General features: G+C 24.5%; 1 protein-coding gene across 1 annotated transcript; it reads right to left on the bottom strand.

Moving 5' to 3' along the window:
* Window positions 1–46: 46 nt before the first annotated feature.
* Window positions 47–1,207, bottom strand: ENU1_025940 (hypothetical protein; the record flags this gene model as incomplete). The annotated part of the gene is made up of 1 exon (XM_008857150.1): window positions 47–1,207. One exon carries the CDS (start codon window positions 1,205–1,207, stop codon window positions 47–49), a length of 1,161 nt encoding a protein of 386 aa, XP_008855372.1.

The following is a 1,207-nucleotide window of genomic DNA, read 5'->3' as shown; positions in this document are numbered from 1 at the left end:
TTTATTTTCTTTTGTTCTTGCTTGACAAATAAAAAAAAAATAAAATTCAATTAAAGATTGAATGAATGGTTGATATTAAATCATTCATTGTGACAGTTGGTATTTGAACTCCAGCAGTAGTTGGATCAGTTATTGTTTGAGACTGATTTTTTTCATTATTTTCTTCAGTAGATTGTGGTGTTTGTATTATTTTTGAAGTAGTTTTATTATCTTCTTGTTGTGGTTGTTCTTGTGGTATTTCAGTTGAGTTATTAAAAGAATCAGCAACTTCTTTATTTATTGATTCAAATGATTCTTTAAATTGATTAAGTTGTTTATTTAAATTATTCACAGTTTGATTTAATTCATCATTTACTTTGATATATTCATCTAATTGCATTTGGTTGAGTAAAAGTTCATCACTTTTTGAGTCTAGTTGTTCTTTTAAAGAATCAATTTCTTTTAATAAACTTTCTTTTTCATTTTTCCAGTTATTGTTTATAGACTCAGATTGTATTAGGTTAGTTTTAGTAATTGAATCAAGTTCTAACTTCATTTCCATTTTTTCTTTTTCTTTTGAAACAATTTCTTCTTTTAATTGTAAGATATTGTTTTCTTGAAGCATTAATTTATTTTCTAATTCACCAATTGTTGAATTCTTTTCTTTAGCTTCATCTTGCATTTTTATTAATTGAGCTTTGACCATATTTAATTCTGTTTGAACTTTGCCACATTCATTTTCATTTACTTTTTGAATTTTTAATAATTCTTCTAATTTTGTTTGATTTTCTTTTAATTTCTTAATTTCCTCTTCACTTTGTTTGAGTTGATTTTGTAATTCTTCATTTTTCTTTATTAATTCTGTTTCTTCTTTCTTTTGAGTATCTATTTGTTGTTGTATTTGAATAATAGATTCTTCTTTTAATGTAAGTTTTTTTGCTAATGCTTCATTTTCTTGAGAAAGAACTTCTTTTTGTTCTTTCATTTCTTGATTATCTCCATTTAAAGCTCTTTCTAATTCAAGTTGGTTGTTTAGATCTTCTACTTTATTTTGACTTTCTGTAAGCATTTGTTCAATAACTTCATTCTTCTTCTTTAGTTCTTCTAATTCTTCTTTTAAGTTTTGAACTTCTCTTTCTTTCAATTTTTGTTCACCAACATCTCTTTTTTCTTTAACTTCTTGAACAATTTTAGTGATAAAACGAACTGACTCTCGATCAAATAGCAT

The sequence above is a fragment of the Entamoeba nuttalli genome (genome assembly GCF_000257125.1).
Source record: "Entamoeba nuttalli P19 unplaced genomic scaffold asmbl_2453, whole genome shotgun sequence".
Taxonomy (NCBI): Eukaryota; Evosea; order Mastigamoebida; family Endamoebidae; genus Entamoeba; species Entamoeba nuttalli.
This window is presented reverse-complemented; position numbering and strand designations above follow the sequence as displayed.